The sequence below is a fragment of the Juglans microcarpa x Juglans regia genome, chromosome 2D (assembly GCF_004785595.1).
Source record: "Juglans microcarpa x Juglans regia isolate MS1-56 chromosome 2D, Jm3101_v1.0, whole genome shotgun sequence".
In the NCBI taxonomy this organism is placed as follows: domain Eukaryota; kingdom Viridiplantae; phylum Streptophyta; class Magnoliopsida; order Fagales; family Juglandaceae; genus Juglans; species Juglans microcarpa x Juglans regia.
The window spans coordinates 35,129,178-35,146,095 of NC_054596.1; the positions used below are offsets into that span (position 1 = coordinate 35,129,178).

Sequence of the window (16,918 nt, forward strand, 5' to 3'; positions counted from 1 at the left end):
CGGTTGGATGGGCCGGGCAGGCAAGGTGCAGGTGCTCACCCACCAAATCAAGACTTAGGCCTAGTTTGATTATACAAATCATTTTATCTCATATTATCTAATCATTACAATTTTTTCAAACACTCACACAAAATACAATAAATAATTCAACTTTCTCAAATATAAAAATAAAAATAATATTAAAAAATAATATTCTAATAATATTTTATTTAACTTTCATCTCATATGTGTAACCAAACTTTCAACATTCATTAAGTCTCGTTTGGGAACCCATCCCATCTCATTTCTTTTTGAAATATCATTCAAATAAAAATATTTTTTAATTTCAAATATTTAACTTTTTTATTTAATCATTATAGCTCACCCAAACTTTCAAACGAAGGACAAAAAAAATTCAACTTTTTTAATTTTGAAAATAAAAATAATATTAAAAAATTATAGTCTAACAATATTATAATTTTATAATATTTTTATTCAATATTTTCTCTCATATTTTTAAAAATTTAATAAAATATATTAATTTAAATGATTTCATTATTATCTATAAATTATTTTATTATTATTTATAAATTATTTTATTTCTATATATAGATTTCTATCACCTCGTTTTTCAAAGGAGGCAATGCCCATGGATGAAGTGGTGTGCGCTGTACCATCGAGGGTGTAGCCCAAAGGTGGGGGTTACCATAAGGCCCAGCGCTTTTTATTTTAATTTTTTAATTAGTTTTTTATATCCTTAAACTTTTTAAAAAAATCTACAATATCTTTAAAGAAATAATTTCTTAATCATTAAATTAAAAAAAATAAAAAAAAAATTGTCGTACCAACAGCGGAATTAGCTTTTTCATAAAGTGGCCCTCGTAGTAATAATTTCTCACCGGTTACAAAACAGCATGACCAACAGTGGTCATTTCGATCGCCGGGCCAACGAAAATGGTAGCAAGCGACGAGTCGTCAGTCGCTGCCGCCAGGTTGAAGAGGGAGGACTGGAATCGGACTAAGCACGACCCCGTCTTCTCCGAATGGCAGGTTCAAACTTCAAAAGTCTCTCTCTCTCCATGAAATCAATGGGAATTTTACTGTCTTTTTTCCCGATTTAAAAAACGTGAGTTCGACATGCCCTAAACCCGATGTTTATGCGCATTATTTTCAACATCACGTGTACCTTTTCGACTTGCACTCATTATCTGTAGCACTGCTCAAATCTCGACTCTTCACTTTATTAAATTTGTTGAGAATTGCCTATTGAACTCTGATTCCGTCTTGGATTATTTTCTTTTTTATTAAATATAAAAAATTCTATTCATCACCTCTACGCATTATATTTATTTTATATTTTTAATTTTTTTTCATTTATCAAAGGTTCATAGAAGAATAAAAGAATTTAATAAATTTAAGAAAAATAAAATAAAAAAAATTAAAAAAAATTTAAAAAATAAAAAAACTGTGATGTGATGTGCGGAATTATGAATAACAAACCTCTAAACATATTATCAAACATGCTGGTCCAATGCTGGAGGGAGGGTCGTCAAATTGTGCTTTCTACGTATATATATGTTAGTTTAAATTGGGCGTACTAGCTCTTTTAGGTGCAATATTTTCATTTTTGGTTCAACTTTTTTAGATTCTTGTAGGTCCTTCCGATTGGGAAGACCATTCACTGGGAAAGGAAGGAGCTGAAAGGTACAGGGTTCACAACCTTCCTAAAAGTTTTGGCCCTGGAGTATATGAGCTTGGGATTGCTGTGTCTCGGACCGGGTTAGGGCGTGAGGTTGGCAGACTTAATCGAGACCGCATAGTCGTGGTTTACCTTGGTCAGGCTGACAATGTTAGGAGACGACTCCAGCGGTATGGCAGCAGAGGTGCTCATTTGGGCGATAGCTACCTTAATGGTCAACCAAATGACTCTAGGAGTGTATCTCTCCAGAAAGGGCCCGGATTGTTTGAGGAGATATTTTCACGACGCTGCTCCATTGTTTTTAGATGGGCTCCGGTTAGTCCATCTTTTCTTGGTTTTGTTATTTATTTTCATGAGCACTGCATTTTGTAGAAAGAAGGGAGCAATCGTGTGAACAGAATAGGTTCACAAAGCTAGATGAAAATTGGCCTATAATATACGCAAAATGATCATAAGCTTCATTCCTCAATGAATCTTGATAGTGAGCCAGTCAATTTCTGTGATTGTATCTACTAGAGGTTTTGATCAAAACCGGTCACTTAAAGTTCATGGGGTATAGGAGAACAAGAAAAGTCAGATTTAGCAACCTAGAATGTTTACTTCTTTCTCACACTCGAAGTGGTTCCTAGGAATCTACTTGGTGTGATACTACTAGTTGCTTTTCTGTTTTCCGTTGTATGGATCTGATTTATAGTAAGTGTAACCAAATCTGCTAGCCCTTATTTTTAAACCAACTTCACCTATTCCAGGGTATTTTGCAAATCCTCCGCCTAATTCTCTAAATATTGAAGTCTTACCTTGACATTTTATGTCAGATTCCATTGTCTGTTGAAGTGTTTGTTTGTTGCCATTGACTCTATTGAGTGATATATGACATAATTTTCTGGTTAGCATTCTTCTGTGTTGGTATCAATAGTACTGACTGAGACTAGTGGCACCCATGCGATTGATTATCACAAAAGACTTCCTACCATCTCTTGTAAAGACCTAGTATCATTAGCTGGTTAAAGGGTAAACTTAAAGTGCTTCAGGCATTCACAAAACATAAAAGGGACCTGATGCGATTAGATTGGATAAAGAAAGTTACTGTAACACTCCAAGGGACGTCTAAGTCATATTTGGGCCTATACTGTAACAACCCACTAGAAATTCACTGGTAGAATTTCTATTGACTTTAGGAATCTCGTGAAAATCCCATAAGTTTTTACGAATAAACCAATCGCACAGGTTTTAGTCTGTCAACATAGTTAGTGTTATCATTTACTATGGTACTAGAAATATGAGTTTAATTATTTGAGGTAGTTAGAAATGTTAGAATGTGTTTTGATCTACGCCATTAGACTCGGTTGATTATTTAGGATTTTATGGGGTAATAGCCCATTTTCATAATTTCGGACGAAATGCCTGTTCAAAATTGTGAAATTATTTTTAGGGATACTTCGGGGTTGAATTTCGGTAAACGATTTTCACTATAGATTAATATGAATATTTAGGATTTTTTAGTATTAAGTTTATTATGCATTTTTCTTGGGAGTGAATAGTAACCTCGATAAGCGCACCCAGTGCAGTGTTTTTAAAATCACAGTGTGAAATGTCTAAATTAGGTTAGAGAAGTTTTATTTAGATAATTGACAAGATCTTAGGCACACATAGTGAATAATATTAGATACTTGGCACAAAGAGGAACCATTAAATATATTTGTGAAGGAAATCAAGGTGTGAGATCATGTCACCTAAGCAAAACTTTGTTTCATCTGATCAACTAAATTGTGCCAGACTAAAGAGAGTTTCAATCCTAGCGAAATCCTAAATGGTTGGGATCCAATTGAAACCTCAAAAACTTGGTTGAAACCGAAACCCTAAACGGTTTCCCAAACCCTAAAGTTGTTCTTTAAACCCTTTTTAATCCGATTTATAGCATTGTGTTTAATCACTAGATTAAATTACTTCCAAATGCTATTAATTAATTAAATCATTATTATGACATCATTATCCAACCTTTTAAACCTTGAAAATTTGATTGGGTTAAGAAAAATTGAATTTGGGCTTGATAGCATCTTGAACCCTAACCAAACCCCCTTTAAACCCCAAATTGAAGCCCACTTGGTTGAGGCCCACGAATTTGGCCACCTTGGCAAAGCTTCTTGAAGAAGTTTCCTCCCTCACATGGTAGACCATCCACTGTCATTGGCTGCACGCAATAGTGTCTTGATGTGAAGGAGAAATCTACCTCCATCAACCTCCATATCTCACAGCTGCTTTAGGCAGTCCTTGCCCCTTTCTATTCTCCACTCTATGTCACATAGCCACCTCCAATTAAGGGTCATTCAAGCCCGTAACTTTTCCCTCCAGGAGTTTAAAGCCGTACAAGACACATTTCACTCATTTTTATCACTTCTTCATCCCTTTTTAGAGAGAAACTCAAAAGAGCTCTCTCGGACAGATTTCTGAGTCTTTTTGCATGGAGATTTTTGACTTTTTGTAAGTATTTTGGCACGATAACTCTTTCATAAAAGTTGTTCATATTTAAGTGTAGTTTCCGTGGATATCTTATTAGTCTCATTCCATACTCATTTAATCAGTCAAAAGTATTTTTAACTATGAAAATGTCATTTTGAGCGTGAAACTGGAGAGTATGTTATGTTTTGGACTTTTTGACCAAGCTAATGGACATATTTTGGTCTGAAAATTTAATGGAGTGTTGTTAGCATGTGTTTATGAATGTTCATTGAGGTTTTATTGCATGACTAAAGTTTTTTATGATAGATTTACTTAGATCTAGAAACTTGAAAACTGGAAGTGGAAAAACAGTTTTTGTTTTGAGAAAGTTTGATTATTTCGTGGTTTAATCTTACTTCAAGGGCTTTGATATTTTTATTTGATGATTCTATGCCTCTTATATACATGTTATGATGTTATTTTGAAAATATTTAATATTAGTTTTAAAGATATGATTTTTCTATGCAAGAGGATTTCGGTTAGGCCTAAGATTTGATTTTTTCGGTTAGATCTATGTTTTATTGAGTTTTAACCATGTGATTTTAAATTTGATGGTTGGATCTTTTTAGGACACATTTTTAATCCATGTGATGTTTTAGTTTGAAGATCACATGTCTTTAAGCCATGGATCAAGCGATTGATCAAAGTTAGTTGAGAGAAAAGTTTCTGTTTTTGGACTAAGTGTAAAATAAAAAACTCCAAGTGTTATTTTGTGATTTTTGGTGACTTTTGTTTGATCATTTAAAACATGGTTGATCTTAAGATGATGTTATAAATATATAAGAAGTAAGATTTGATTTTTTGGAACTCTTGGAGATGTTTTGAATAAGATCAAAACTTATGATTCAAATGTTTGTTTTTAGTTAAAAAGTTTGGATTTTTTTACTAATAAGTTTTGGGTTGATGATTAGTAAGTTCTTGTTTGATGTTTTAAGTATGTTTTTAAACTTAGGATAGGAAGATATTTGTTGTAAAAATTTGGTTTGATCATGAGTTTTGAAATTAGAAGAAGTGTGACAAAAATCAAGGGAAAAATCCTATGGATGTTTCGGCCATAATGTGTTTTCTATAGTTGTGATTTGTTTTAAATTTTTCTGAATTAATATTTGAGTTTCGGACAAAATTTACATGAGGAATTTAGAAATTTTTAGATTTAGGATGTAAAATCCTTAAATTTGGGGTAAAATAGTCATTTTCTCACTTATAGAGGATTAAATGGTAATTTTACTTTAAGTTAGCTTGTTTTATATGCTTCTAATTGTTAGTAATTAAATTTCTAATTTTTAGAATCACTATTTTCAATTCCTTATGTTTCGCACTTTATTCTCGTAGAACACAACGATTGAGATAAGTTAGCTCTTAACTTACTATCAGTTTACTGTGTATGGGTGATGGCTAAGGGAACTGCAGTTTTTGTTCGTATGTTGTTATATATGCCATGCCGTATCATCACATGTTTTTACACGAAATTTTTTCACCTCTATTCATGGGAGACCGAGTGAGTGATTTTAGAAAGTGTAGGAAAGAACATGGTTACATTGAATGTTGTTAGTATTGATTTTAAAAATTTTGAGGTAGTAAGGAAGGGAAGATGGGTGCATATTGCTGAGAGGGGATGGAAGTGGGTTAAGAATCTGCATCTGGAGTTAGCCACGACATGGTGGTTCACAAAAGCACTGGAGGATTGCTTAAAGTCAGGGAGAAAGAGTTTTTACTCAGCACACAGAGAAGGTGATAGGGGCTTCATAGCTCAAAGAAGCTCCAATGCACAAGGGGTTTTCATGGCCCTGGTGGAATACAAACATGGGGGCCGGCGCAACTGCATTATCATTCCTGAAGGTAGAGAGGGGAAGGCGTGGAGGAAAATGGTGGAGGTTTTGAAGGTGGAGGGTAGAGGAGGCCGTCACGTTGGAGTGGCCTCAATGAAGATGGCAGAGACGTCGGTAGCTCAACCTTCGTCGTAGTCGTATAAGGAGGCTTTATAGAAACCCAAACTGACGCCTGTTGCTAACCCTAGCAGGTGTGAGGATGCCATTTTTGCAGAGGTACAACATAGAGGGGGCGATGGTAGGGGAGTTGTTTGCCCAAATAAGGAAGAAATACTTCGGGTGCTGGCAGAGATGCAGGCTTAAGTGGGAGAGTGGCAGAGGCAGATGTTTGGCTTAATTCGGTATATAGAGGAGGATAAAGAGGAGGGAAAGAATCAGTGCGGAGTGGGGGGCAGGGGGCAGGAAGCAAAACGGTGTGGATCATTAATTGATAATGGCGTGGGCTGGGGTGGGCTTGGGTCAAGAGTAAGGCCTGTTGGAGGGGTGGTGAAGGGAAAGGGAGCTGGGCAGTTGTAAGGCCCGGTTAAGGAGGAAGGCCTGTATCTGGTTTGGAGACCCAAAAGCCAAAATGAAATCGGCATTTCGGGAGGGCTTCACACGATGGCGTCAACGCACACGACGGAGCCACCACTTACACAGAAAGTGTCACTACCCCGTGGGGAGTCATCCGGTGGCCCGTCAGAGCCGATGCCGTCCCCGGAGGAAGAAGAAAAAAAAATAGTGAGCCGATAGGGCCTGTGGTGGTTTTGCTGGAGCTGGAAATGGAAGAGGGGGAATTTTTGGGGAGTAAGGTAGGAGATGAAGGAAGGGATCATGCTGGTGAAATACCACGAGTCGCAGATCAATGGAGAGCTAGAGAATATCGGGCCAATACAGAACATGCGGAGGGAGGGTGAGAAAGGGTTTGATAGTGAAGATATGGGAACACTGGTGACTGTAAAGGAGAAGGAGCAGAGGGAGGGGGAAGGTGAAGGCTCCTTGGTTTTATTCAATGCTGAATCCGAGACTGAAGAGCCTGCACGGGAGGATCCCTCTCCGATAAGAATTATGCATCCTTTACCTGTAGATTGGGTTATGAAAAAGGTGGAAGAATTACAGAGTTGTGTGGGGATTTCCTGTGTGGGATATGCAGATCAGTTTAGGGCATTGTTAACAACCATTGAGGCAGGCCATTATCAACAGGAAGCAATGTCAAAAAGAAACAGAGAACTGCAGCGGCTGGATTGGTCTATTAATTATGACAGTAAGGAGGGGAGTGCAAGTCGTGGTAGGAATAAAGGGAGGGCTGTTATGATTGTTAAATGATGCCAAAAATTCTGATATGGAATGTAAGGGGGTTGAATGAGATTAACAAACGCCTCTAAATAAGATCCTTATTAATACAATGGAAGATGAATATTATTTGTTTGCAAGAAACGAAGCTGAAACTTATTACAAGAAAAACCATATGGAATATTTGGAGTTGTCAATATGTAGGATGGTCATACTTACCTTCATAGGGGCTTCGGGTGGTATATTGCTTATGTGGGACAAAAGGGTGGTGGAGAATATGGAAGAATTTGTGGGAGAATACTCGGTGGGATGTTTTTTAAAAAATACTGTAGATGGTTTTGTATGGGCCTTTGCTGGGGTGTATGGACCTAACTTAGATAGCGAAAGACGTTTGCTTTGGGATGAGTTGGCTGGTTTATGTTCTTGTTGGGAGGTTCCTTGGTGCATTGGTGGAGACTTTAATGTGATAAGGTTTTCCAGTGAAAGATCCGGGGAGGGGAGAAATAATCACGCAATGTTGGAATTTTCTGACCTAATATCTGAGCTAGAACTTATGGACCTTCCTCTTATGGGAGGTGATTATACGTGGTCTAATAACCAAGCTTGGTCAAGGCTGGACAGATTTCTCATATCTCCTTTATAGGAAACGCAATTTCCAGATGTATGCCAAAAGAGAATTCCACGGGTATGTTCTAATCACTTTCCTATAATGTTAGACTGTGGAGGTATTCCGAGGGGAGAAGACCTTTTAAATTTGAGAATATGTGGTTAAAGACGGAAGGGTTTGTGGAACTGGTTAGGCACTGGTGGAATTCATATCAACTAGAGGGCACTCCAAGTAAGATATTGGCTGGAAAATTGAAAGCTTTGAAAGTGGAATTAAAGTCATGGAATGACCAGATTTTTGGAAATGTAATATTACAAAAAAAAAATCTCCTACAAGAACTACAAAGTTTGGAGGATGTTGAAGATGAGAATGAACACAAAGGCCAAGTATTATCCGAGTTAGAAAAGTTGATATTAATGGAAGAGATCTCGTGGAGCCAAAAGTCAAGAGCTTTGTGGCTCAAGGAGGGGGATAGATGCACAAAATTCTTTCATCGAGTTGCAAACTCACACAGGAGGTTTAATGCCACAGAGTCCATGACAGTAGATGAAGGTATATCCTCAGATCAAGCATAATTAAAGATCATGTTGCTGTACATTTCGAACGATTGTTGACAAAACCCCATGAATAGAGGCCAAAAGTGGATGGTCTAGTTTTTGAGGCCATTGATCAAAACAGCATGACTTCGTTGGAGAGACCATTTGAAGAGAAAGAGGTACCACTCGTTGTCAAAAAAATGAACAAGGACAAAGCGCTAGGTCCAGACGGCTTTACTATGGCATTTTTTCAAACTTGCTGGGAGGTGATGGGAGGAGATGTCATGCAGGTGTTTCAGGAATTTTTCTTGTTTGGAAAATTTGAGAAAAGTTTAAAAGCTACTTTTATTGCACTTGTCCGTAAAAAGGTGGGTGCCATAGAGGTGCAAGATTTCAGGCCGATTAGTCTTGTGGGCGGCATATACAAGATAATAGCCATGGTACTTGCCAATAGGATGAGCATAGTAATGGATAAGATCATTTCTAAGTCTCAAAATGCCTTTGTGAGAGGTAGACAAATACTGGATTCAGTTCTTGTAGCCAATGAATGTCTAGACAGTAGGCTTAAGTTGGGGGTACCAGATATTTTATGTAAGTTGGACATAGAGAAGGCCTATGACCATGTCAATTGGGATTTTCTATTTTATTTGTTAGGTAGATGTGGATTCGGGGAAAAATGGAAGGGGTGGATAATGCATTGTGTGTCGACGACTCGCTTTTCAGTTTTGGTAAATGGTGACCCGGTGGGCTTCTTTAATAGTTCGCTAGGACTACGACAAGGAGATCCACTTTCAGCACTCTTATTTGTCCTCGTGATGGAGGCACTTAGTAGAATGGTGCTGGCGGCTGTAGAGGGGGGGTTTTTCTCAGGTTTTTCAGCGGGGGCTTCTAACCATGGCTCCATCACTATTTCTCATCTTTTGTTTGCTGATGATACGTTACTGTTTTGTGAGGATAATGCAGGACATATTCAATCTCTAAAAGCTATCTTACTTTGTTTTGAAGCAGTTTCCGGGTTAAAGATCAATCTTGCTAAAACAGAGATGGTTGCAGTGGGTGCGGTGAGAAATATTAGTGGGTTGGCCAGCTTATTGGGATGTGTGCTCTCCTCATTGCCGTTAAAGTATCTTGGTCTTCCGTTGGGTGCAAATTTTAAAGCCAACACAATTTGGGAGGAGTTGTTAGAGAAACTAGAGCGTAGGCTGGCCGGGTGGAAAAGGTTATACTTATCGAAAGGGGGAAAGATCACACTTATCAAGAGCACGCTATCTAAGCTTCCCACATACTTTTCTTTCTTTCCCCTCCCGGTAAGTATTGCATCCAGAATTGAGAAACTCCAACGTGACTTTTTGTGGAGTGGACTAGGGGATGAGTTTAAATTTCACTTAGTTGGATGGGATAAGGTATGTACTCCCTTGAGCGCTGGTGGGTTGGGGGTTCGCAATGTTAGATTCTTTAACAAGGCTCTACTAGGAAAATGGTTGTGGTGTTATAATCATGAGAGGGAAGCCTTATGAAAATGGGTAATTGATGCGAAGTATGGGTGTGCAAGGGGGAGTTGGTGTTCTAATGAGGGGAGGGGGGCTTATGGGGTTGGGTTGTGGAAGCACATAAGGCAAGGGTGGGGGACTTTCTCGAATAATACTAGGCTGTGTTTGGGGGAGGACAGTAGAATCAGCTTTTGGAATGGTGTGTGGGTGGGAGATATGGCCTTCAAAAATGCTTATCCTAACATTTTCAGAACTGCAAGAGAAAAGGAAGCTATGGTGGCTGATGTGAGGGTGGTTAGACAAGGTTCATAGGAGTGGAACATTAATCTCACTAGGGAGGCACAAGATTGGGAAGTAAGTGAGCTGGTGGATTTTTTCAGCTTATTATATAACATCACTACCGCAGGTCCAGCTGACGACATGATGGAATGGAGGTTTTCCAAGAATGGGAAATTTTCGGTACACTCTTTTTATGACATTCTTACCGCTCAAGATAGGCTCTATTTTCCTTGGAAGAACATATGGAGGAGTAAGGCACCTCCCAAGGCTGCGTTCTTTGTTTGGACAGCAGCTTTAGGGAAGATACTAACCATGGACAACTTAAGAAGGCGTGGACTCATAATTACGGATTGGTGTTGTATGTGCAGAAATAGTGGAGAAACGGTAGATCATTTACTATTACATTGTGATTTTGCAAGAGACATATGGACTTACTTTTTCAGCAATTTGGGAGTCGCATGGGTAATGCTAGGAATGGTGGTGGAATTACTAGCTAGCTGGAGAGGGATCACAGGGACACCACAGATTGTAGCAGTGTGGAAGATAGCGCCTATTTGTATTTTCTGGTGTATTTGGAGTGAAAGGAATGGTAGATTCTTTGAGGATCATGAACGCTCATTGGAAGACTTTTGGAGTTTACTCATATGTATACCTCCGGTGTACTTGTGCTATGCCTATCTTTATCAATACAATTGCTTAGTACTTATAAAAAAAAATCTATTACACGAATTATTCTGTCACGAAATACTTATCTATTACATAATATATTTTTTTTGATAAGTATCTATTACATAATATATTCTATCACATGTTACTATTTGTTTCAAGTATGTCACATTACGTATGCCATCTATTACATGTATGTTATGTCATGTTATGAAATGTAGTCTGTTACATGTTATGTCATGTTACTAAATATTTTCTGTTACATTTATGTATCAAAGTATGTCATGTCTGTCGTCTTACATTCATGTCATGTTATGCTACGTCAGGACCTCTGTCATTTTGTATTCATGTCATCCCGTCTCGAATACAGTTTGTGTATCTCGAGAACAGTCTTGTTAAGTTATTTATGTCAAACACAACCCTAAGCGCTAGGACGTGGTAATATCTTAGTGAAACTCATTTGTTCACACTTGAGCGTCTAAATAGGTGTGAAATTCCCTAGGTTGACGAAGTACAGTCAATAGATTGCGAATGAGACCTAACTAGCTGGTCATCAGAGTGCGTCAGGCACTAATGCTGATGGAGCCATACTTTATTTTACTTGTGTCCACAACAAGTGTGGCACATAATTCATGGAGCCACAACAACTGTGGAGTATGAAGTATGAGGCCACAACAACTGTGGAGCATACATTACTTGAGACACAACGATTGTGACACGTAGAATACGTGGGGCCACAACAATTGTAGAGTACGTATTAACGCACTCACAGCTGGTATAGATATCTGTGTTGTGATGCGGTAATCGACAGGGACACACGGCTCAAGGGGACCCGTGTAGCACCCATATGGTCATTTTATTAATTAAATCTATTGAATAAGATTCCAAGTTCATGAATTTCACGTTCAAATCATGTTTCACGTTATGTTATGTTCAAGTTTACGTTCATATCAAGTTTCAAGTTCATGTTAATTATGATAATCTCATGAGATAAGAATACGCTATCATGGTAACCCCATGAGATAAGACTACTCTATCATGGTGACCCCATGAGACAAAAATATGTTTCAAGTTCATGTTTATGTCATATTATGTTCAGATTCATGTTATGTTCAAGTTCACGTTCATGTTATGTATGTTCACGTTCATGCTATGTTTCAAGTTCACGTTCATGTTATGTTCAAGGTCACGTTCATGTTATGACATATTGACGTTCACATTATGTTTCAAGTTTACGTTTATGTTATGTTATGCTCAGGTTTATGTTATGTTCAAAATCATGTTCAAATTATGTATGTTCACGTTCATGCTATGTTTCAAGTCCATGTTATGTTTCAAGTTCACGTTCATGCTATGTTGCTAGTCTATGTGATGTTTTAAGTCCACGTACATGTCATGTCATGTCATGTCATGTCAAGCTAAGTTTCAGTTTCAGTCTATGTTACGACTTTGATTATGCATTCATGCTTTTACGGGCATGTATGCATCATTAACATGTGTGGAAGTTTCCAGTTAACTTGCTGACCCTGATAGTCTCAACTACCATTCCTCTCGAATGGTAGGTGATGTGTCAGGATCAGAGTAGGGAGCAGACACTGGCAGACTGGAGGAGGTTGTCTAGATGTCGTAGACGCAACACGGAGCTTACAGCCTCCATAGTTAGGTCTTTGGATAGTATTCCGGCATCGTTAGTCGAGTTACGCGAATTACTCAACGAACTAGCCTAATAGTGTATTTTGGCAATGTAATTATGAAGTCAGGTCTCCGTTGTTTTGAGATTACAGTCTTCTGAGACCCATGCTGTAATCGTGGATGTTTATTTTGTTAAGTATGTATGGATTATGTTTTAACTATTTGAGATATTATAAGTTTGGTGCATAGTATTGCTCAAGAAAAAAAAAATTATCCGCTACGAATATTGTATAATGCTAGATGCATGTTAAGAACATTGCATCTTATATGTCTCAAACGGGGGTAGATAACCTTGTGTTGTATGTTCCGACGCTTCGGATGTCCATTCGATCCCAAGCGGAATTTGAGGGCGTTACACATACTCAAGAACTAGTCGATAGTACAATTGAAGTTCATTGGAATCATTATAAAGTGCAAAGATTTTTCCCTCTCAAGTAATGTGAGATTCTATATGCCACCTATACTCACCACTCAGTATAAGGCTCAAGTCCACACTTATTTATACTCATAAAAAAAAGTAGACTTATTTTCTTTCTTTGGTTGTTGTTGAACATTCCCACAATTACAAAGAGTAATATATCAATTATCGTCTTAGTTTCCTATTCATCATTTTCCATTTGTTTTGTGCCTTTTTTGGGGTGGTGGGGGACTGGGAGGATTTCTTAAAGGAAAATGTGAAGATGTGTGTTTTTGTGTGTTTATTTTGGGGCCTTTCGGAAGATAGTCACGACTCTAGTAAGAATGCTAATGGTTGACAGTACCCATGGATGGGGGTGAAACAATTTTGGTTTGGACCAGACCGAACCGAAATTTGGTGTGGGTGGTTTCAGTCCACAATGTGTGGGACCAAAGGGATTCGGTCTGGTCCTGGGGTTTGTAAGTTTTGAATCGGACAGGACTGAAACTGACCGATTGAAATATTTATTTTTTAATAATATAATATATTATTTTTATATAGTAATTATATAAGTTAATTATGTAATTTTCATCTAATCTATTATCATTGACCATATAAAATGTTAAATAATATATACTATCAATTAATAATATTGTATCATAAATCATATGATAATATATGTAGATACATATTACATTCATACATACTCTACTATTTACACTTAATCAAAGTAATTAGGTAATTTTTTTTTTTTAAATACCTAAGTTGCAAGCAAGTATGAATAATCTATTTACAATAAAATTATATGATATTCATTAACCATATATAAAATGTGGGACATTATTAATAATTATGCATACTAAAGAGTAAAGTCTAAGTTAGTAAGTAGTAACTATCAACATCATAAATATAAATATAGTTAATGAGTTAGTTATATGGTCCACATTAATAATTCATTTAATTTTAATTTTAATAATTTTTTTTAATAATTTTTTTTTAAATATAGTTAAATATATATATTTTTTAAAAAGGTCTGGTCCTCTACTAGGGGTGATCGGTCCGGGAAAATGATCATCCCCCTTAGACCGATTTACACCCGTACCCATGGAATCTGTATTTATAAGAAGTTTTTCTACCCTTTTCAAAGATGGCTCAGGGGATAATATACATACATGGATGGATCAAATCTCTATGCATAATCACATTCTAGAGACTCATGCCTCTACATATACTGATCACATTTGGATGGATTATGCAAAATGAGTTGTGGTTATATGCCTGCCTGTATGTATGTTTATGCATGCATGCGTTTATGTATGGAAGCAGGTCTGATGCAAATTTTGCTTGTAATATAAGTATTTGACCATTTCCTCTTCTTTTCTTTATTTTGCTTGTTATGAAGATGGAAAACAAGAGAGAGGCTGAGAAGACAGAAGATAAGCTTCTCAATAGATTTGATTATGCATGGAACACAAGCAATAATGGTGCACGACGACCAACTGATATCCTTCGGAAACTTGACAGAACTGCTGCAAACACTACTCAATTTCCCAATGTTGTCAGAAAACTTCTTCCATTTGGTCAGAAGCAAGTAGGCATTAGCATCAAAGCACGCAAGCTGCCATCACCAGAGAACAAATTGAGTGCCTGTGCTGATGAAGAGAGCAACAATTTCCTATCTTCAGTATTCAAATTTAGCAGATCTCTGCCTAGGTTTTTATCGTATAGAAGTATTGTCATAGAAGAGAATACTAGTTTTTGTGGGGTGGTCTTAGGTGATGGCTCGGTTTGTAGAAGGCCACCGGTTGATAGAAGAAAGAGGTGTGCTGAACACAAAGGGATGCAAATTAATGGGTCCATCCCAACGTTGGTCCCAACATTGGTTACAGTAGGTAAATCAGAGAGCACACTAGGTTCTGAATCAGTTACAGTAGGAAAATGGCAAAATGTGCACAATGCGGGCTTGGATTCCAGTTGTAGCGATCAAAATTCCTCTGCGTTATGCAAACCTGGAGTGGTGCAAACTCAAGCTGCCTCAAAGAGTTCTGTTATCAGCAAGGACACCACCACTATGTGTGGGGTGGATTTAGGTGATGGGATTTACTGTACAAGACAACCAGCTAGAGGAAGAGTAAGGTGTGATGAGCATAAAGGTATGAGAATACGTGGATCTATTTCTGAGTCAGTTACAGTAGGAAAATGGCAAAATGTGCACAAGGCGGGCTTCGATTCCAGTTGTAGTGATCAAAATTCCTCTGCGTTACGCGAACCTGGAGTGGTTCAAACTCAAGCTTCCTCAAAGAGTCCTGTTGTCAGCAAGGACACCACCACTATGTGTGGGGTGGATTTAGGTTATGGGATTTACTGTACAAGACAACCAGCTAGAGGAAGAGTAAGGTGTGATGAGCACAAAGGGCTCAGAGTGAACGGGTTGGTCTCCAAGTTAGCAGCAGAAGACAAATCCCATTTATCTGACACGGGTTCGAAATTCATTTCTTGTGAATATGAATATGGCAACACTAGTGCCCCTACATGTGGAGCAACGTTACACAATGGTTCTCAGTGTAGAAGGCAACCAGTCCAAGGAAATAAAAGGTGTTGGCAACATAAAGGCATGAGGGCCGATAGTTCTTCAGCTGGGTTTGGCTCAGAAATAACTTCTCTCACATGTGGTGTCAGCTTACAGAATGGGTCTATCTGTATGAGGATTCCTGCTCATGGAAGGAAGAGGTGTGAGCAGCACAGGGGGAGGAGAATCACTAATTCCTCCTATTTCTGAAATTCATCATATCCCGAAGATTGCCTAGTAGGAAATATCCATTTAACGATATGTTGTGCAGATCTTTATTGTATTTCAAATGATGTTGTGGCTTGTATCCTAATAGAAGTTGAGGCATGGTTCATGGTTGTACATTTTCTTTATATTTATATGCTTCCTGTACATTATTAAAAGCCATACTATGTTCTTTTTTTTATTGTTTTTTTATTTTTTTGTAACTTTTCTAGTCAAACTTTTTTGGCATATCAAGACCCCTACCGTCCCTTCGGGATGGAGGGAAGATAAGATAGACTTTCGTGTTTTTAATTTTAATTACTTCTAGAAAAGATATAGACTTTTCTCACCCATTTAATTGTCCATTTTTGTGTGAGTAGCACCTTCATTAAACCCTTAAACTTTCTTTGATTTTCTTAAGACTGTTTATCCTAGTTTCGGTCCGGGAACCCGGGTTTCAAACCCGGGCCAGAACTTGGACCGGGTTAACCCGCATCAGATCCGGGCCGGAATCCAAATGAATCCGGATTTTTAAAAACTTGAACAATTTTTTTTTTTTTTAATTTACATAAAAGTCTACACGTTATGAACATTTTTTCACAAAATAAATGTTGATGTAACATTCAAACTCTATTTGTTTAATTTTATAAAATAAATGTTTTCAAGAAGTATGTTGAACATTGTCCATAATAATAAAAATATATCAAAATGGAAAGTTAAATTTTATGTAAAAAATAACTTAAGTTAGAAACAACTAATTACCTAAATGCATTTAAGAAAAAGAAATACAATATTTAAAATGCATGCAACACAATGCAATTCATTACATATTACATTATTTGGTATTTATACATTACATTATAAAATATAAAATTATAATATATGAATTATAAATCATTAGCATGTTCTTCTATCAGCAATTTGTATTCTTGTATTTCAACTCAGAGCCAAAAAAAAAAAAAAAAATGTTAAAACCACAAGAGATTGCCACATTCAACATATTTTTACCTGCACATGTTGAATCAATCAAACTTTGTTGTTTGATAATATTGACCAGTAAGTGATTATGAGGAATATTGCCAAGCTGATGCTGGGTCCAGAACCAAAATACCTTAAAAAGGCAGACAAAAAGAAGGGCTGACAAAGATATGTTACCTTGTGAATTAGATGAGCATCATGGGCAGTCTCTTTTGAAACACC

The 16,918-nt window shown here is 37.3% G+C and overlaps 1 protein-coding gene across 2 annotated transcripts; it reads left to right on the forward strand.

Moving 5' to 3' along the window:
• The first annotated feature begins 856 nt into the window (after nucleotides 1-856).
• On the forward strand, nucleotides 857-15,897 carry LOC121250211 (protein EFFECTOR OF TRANSCRIPTION 2-like). Of its 2 annotated transcripts, none has more exons than XM_041149233.1 (3): nucleotides 857-1,029; nucleotides 1,625-1,993; nucleotides 14,348-15,897. In XM_041149233.1, exons 1-3 carry the CDS (start codon nucleotides 934-936, stop codon nucleotides 15,722-15,724), a joined length of 1,842 nt encoding a protein of 613 aa, XP_041005167.1. In that variant the 5' UTR covers nucleotides 857-933; the 3' UTR covers nucleotides 15,725-15,897. The 2 variants fall into 2 exon arrangements, with proteins under 2 accessions (XP_041005167.1, XP_041005168.1); XM_041149234.1 differs by having other exon boundaries at nucleotides 871-1,029; nucleotides 1,635-1,993.
• The last annotated feature ends 1,021 nt before the right edge of the window (nucleotides 15,898-16,918 follow it).